Below are 4,009 nucleotides of genomic sequence, written 5' to 3' on the forward strand. Positions count from 1 at the left end.
GATCTTCTAAGACTGGATACTTACAGCAAAGAAATTCATTTTACTCGTGTCATATTATGTCGTATCATGGTGAAAAAAAAAAAAAAATATTTATTGAAACCTTTAATAGACACATGTATTTCAATTTCCTTGTACTCATAAAATCAATTATAACAAGAACGAAGTTCCTGGACGCTATTGTGAAGTGATGTAACTATTGAACTGAGAGTTTCCTGTAAGTGCTCATTCGGAGTTATGGCATGTTTCGTAATGGCGCTGTCTCTGAGAAAACCACTTACTGTAGTAGTAGTAGTATACTACTAGTATATATAACGTAACATTACACATACATAACGTAATATAAAATAACAATTTATAACTGTATGCTTACATTTAAATAAATATATTAAGTAAAATTAGTCATCTCTGTTAGTTTAATAGTGACTTCAAGAGCCTCCCAATGTTATTGGTGTTGTATTAAAATTTAAATACATTTAATTTATTTCCTCTGCACTTAGAAGATCAGCACACGTATGAGTTTTGTACGTTTTTACAAAAATGACTATTTTGTATTTGTTTACGTATTTGCCCATACATTTCCAATCAGCGCCCCTAGCGGACTGTATCAGAACTGATTGGAAATGTATGGGGAATGAGTAAACAAAAACAACAAAAACAGTCACTTTTGTAAAAACGTAAAAACTCATACTAAGGGTACAGAACATAAAGATGTTAAAATTTTACACGAAATATACTTTATCTTTGCACACACAACGACGATCCAGAATCAAGTAGAAATTTAGTAGAAATATGAGTTCATCGATAGTTATCTATATAGCCGGGATAGAGCTCGGTGTAACGTGAGAAAAGGGTGGTGACCGCAGCGCCGCGCATCGACATAAAATATTTCTTCGATAAAATTGTAAAGTGACGTAAATAGGAAGCATTGAGCGGTGCTTTTATATGCGTCTTCAAAGTTATAGCTGGTCTCGTAATGGTGTTTCTGAACGCACCATTTTATATAGCTTTTATTTATTTTTTTATGTTAGCATTATGTAACAATAGTGTGATATTTTTCTCTGTACTTTTTTTTCTTTTTTATAATAGGAATAGCAGATGAGCGTGCCATCTGGTGGTAAATGACTTCTGCCGCGCATGGACATCTATAATCGGCCACAGATGCGCCGCTAGCCTTGAGGACTAAGCTGGAACGACTCTGAAAACTATGTACCTTACAACACCCTCCAAACCATAACACAGCAGCGCTTAACACTGGTGTTATAAAGCAGAAATATGGGTGGCGGTGCACCGCCTCACGTTGGTGCCACCGGAGTCGAACCACAAAGGGGTTTACCACCTTCGTACCACTTATTCGTAGGTGACGTCAAGTGATAATAAAATTGGTATGTTTTGTCGCAATCATTAACTAGCGTAAATAGTTATGTACTGGACGTTTCCTGTAAGTTCCATTCAAAGTCATGGCGTGTTTCGTAATGGCCGTGCTGTGGCTCCTAGCCAACCACTTTACGTTCGTAGCTAAACTTTATGTTCACATTATGTAATTGTAGTATTACATTTTTATTACTCTGTACTTGTACTATTATATTTATAGTATATTATAGTATTATATTTTATTATATGTACTTACTTCTAGACTATTTAAAAATACAACTAAGAATACAATACTGCTTTGAGACACTTATTAAGTGGCGTAAATAGTGAAGCACTGAGCGCTTCCTGTAAGTGTCCATTCAAAGTTATGGTGTGTTTCGGAATGGCGCTGCTGTCTCGAGCGAAGCGCTTTATGTCTTAACATTTTGTAGTTATAGTATCACGTTTGGTTGTTTTTAACTATATATAACAGAATACTTATTAAATTGATTGAAAAATTAAAAACATACTTAGTCTATGCAAGTCGTTCATAATGTTTTTTATTGAAAAGCAAGTGATCATTTTAATAAAATATTCAGTTTAAAATTTTGTACTTTGGTTAGAAAATAGTCGTTTTCTAACGAGATAAATCTCGACTGTTCCGGTGTTATTAAATTGGGTCTTGGCGTAAATTCAATATGGTCATGTATTACTACTAGTAGGTATCGCGTTACGACACGAACTTTAAAGGAAATTTCGAAAGTGCTAATTGATATAACTAAATAAGTGTCTAGGCGTTTTGACCTTACAGCGGTGGTCCAAACCGATTAATTTTCATCGAGCATTATGTATGTACAAACACATCCCCTGCAGCCCAAACGGTTTGACCGATCTTAATATATGAGGTATTCATCTAAATTGAGGATATTTTTAAATAACTTACTAGTATAAGGTCGATGGCAGAAAGAAATCTGTATGAATGTACATACTCATATGTATTGTATGGGTAATACTAAAAAAACATAGATATCTTAGAAATAGTCATAACATCCAAATTTTCTGTCAATATAAAATCCCATTAAGTGCAGATAAAACAATTATTTTAAGCAAGTTGCGATATTGTAATTTATTGCAGTACCTTGTCATTTTAAATGGAGTGAAAGTAATAAATTGTAAAATCACGATCAAATTCTGTGTGCTATTTCCTGATTAATTGAATAGTTATATAACATTTACAAGTTTTATTGGAAATCGTTCTACCTTATAATCATATTTTTACTGACTTAGTAAGGAGTTTATTTAATATTAAACCTAATACGATAATTAATATACTTAAGTATCTATCATTCATACTCAAACATATTACAGCAAGAATGTTACTTAATCTCCCGGTGTTCGTGAAGGAAATTAAAGGAAACAACGCCTTTAATAAATAACATGTTTATTATACAAATAACCTTAATAAATCGAGAGCTTAACACAGCCACCGAGGCTTCCACTTCCACTTGATACCTGACACTTCGGAGGATTAAAGCTCGTTCAGTCTTTGGCGGGTTACCTTATGGCCTTTCACTCCTCGACTTCGATCAACGCGTAATCCAAGCCGTTACCATCACCACCTTTTGTTACCTCGTTATCTTTCGATGTTTTTGTCGTGGTTTTCAATTCCTTCTTTCTGATTTTCCCGACGTGGGTCGTAGCTTCAACTAAATCCAGTTGCTCGATCGGTGACGCTGATGACGTTTGGATCGAGGCTTCCTTAGTTGTTGTTGGGTGTTCTGCTACAACCCTATTTTTGTTTTTGTCATTTGATTCCTCCTTATCTATCTTTTCCTCTGGTTTCCTAACAATAATAGGCACTTCACGTTCTGGTGGCGGCGGTGGGAGTTCGTGCCTCGGCGCGGAGATGGAGAGCACTCCATTCTCCTTCAAAACAGCTGTGACTTCTTCGGACTTGCTCCCGGCTGGCAAGACAAAGCGTTGCACGAAGTGATTCGCCATGAACCGTTTGTCATCACTCTTTTCCTTGTGTTTCCCTTCGACGATGATGTACCGATTCTTGACTTTTATTCTTAGTTCATCCGGCTTGAATCGCTTAACGTTGAGGTTTACTTCGAATCGATCCGGGTCGGAGATAATTTGCGGTTCCTCCAAGCTTTCTTCTGCGTCGAGCGCCGCCGCCGCACGAACTAATTGGCTCCATGGCCAGAGGTAGTGGTACGCTAGCGTGTGACTTATATGACGGTCCAGGGCCGCAAATGGATCGACGTATTTATGTGCTCTTGCTTCCTCGCACTTCACGGGACATAGCAGTCCAAGGAGAAACAGGAATTTATACATTGTCGCTTGTATTACTCGTTCGCTCAGTGGTTCAGTTACTGCAATATTGGAGCGGGGCTCGCGTGGTCGACGCTTTTATAGGCTCCGGCGTTCGAGAATGTGCCGGCCGTTTCATTGATAACTGCACCGGTAACCGGCAGGTCTAGTCAACAGTTGTGGGGAAAGTGCTCGACCGGTTTCGTTTGTTTTGTGTATTTGTTATGAGTCAGCGCTCGGTTGGAGTATGTTTGTTTTTGGTCGCCACTGAGATTACTGATAACAATGTTTCGGGTTACGTTTGTTAGATAATTGCATGGTTTTAAAAAAAATGTGGAGATAG

General features: G+C 37.3%; 1 protein-coding gene across 1 annotated transcript; it reads right to left on the bottom strand.

Annotated features, from left to right (window-relative positions):
- Positions 1 to 2,774: 2,774 nt before the first annotated feature.
- On the bottom strand, positions 2,775 to 3,792 carry LOC140749471 (uncharacterized). The gene has a single exon (XM_073082519.1). The coding sequence runs from the start codon at positions 3,688 to 3,690 to the stop codon at positions 2,920 to 2,922; it is 771 nt and encodes a 256-aa protein (XP_072938620.1). The 5' UTR covers positions 3,691 to 3,792; the 3' UTR covers positions 2,775 to 2,919.
- Between the last annotated feature and the right edge of the window lie 217 nt (positions 3,793 to 4,009).

Source organism: Epargyreus clarus, unplaced genomic scaffold, assembly GCF_041222505.1.
Source record: "Epargyreus clarus isolate Ecla_fem2 unplaced genomic scaffold, WU_Ecla_fem_2.2 ptg000003l, whole genome shotgun sequence".
Taxonomy (NCBI): domain Eukaryota; kingdom Metazoa; phylum Arthropoda; class Insecta; order Lepidoptera; family Hesperiidae; genus Epargyreus; species Epargyreus clarus.

Bases quoted from the DNA above. Each gene is read 5' to 3' on its own strand.
- LOC140749471 (XM_073082519.1), bottom strand. From the start codon at position 3,690: ATGTATAAATTCCTGTTTCTCCTTGGACTGCTATGTCCCGTGAAGTGC.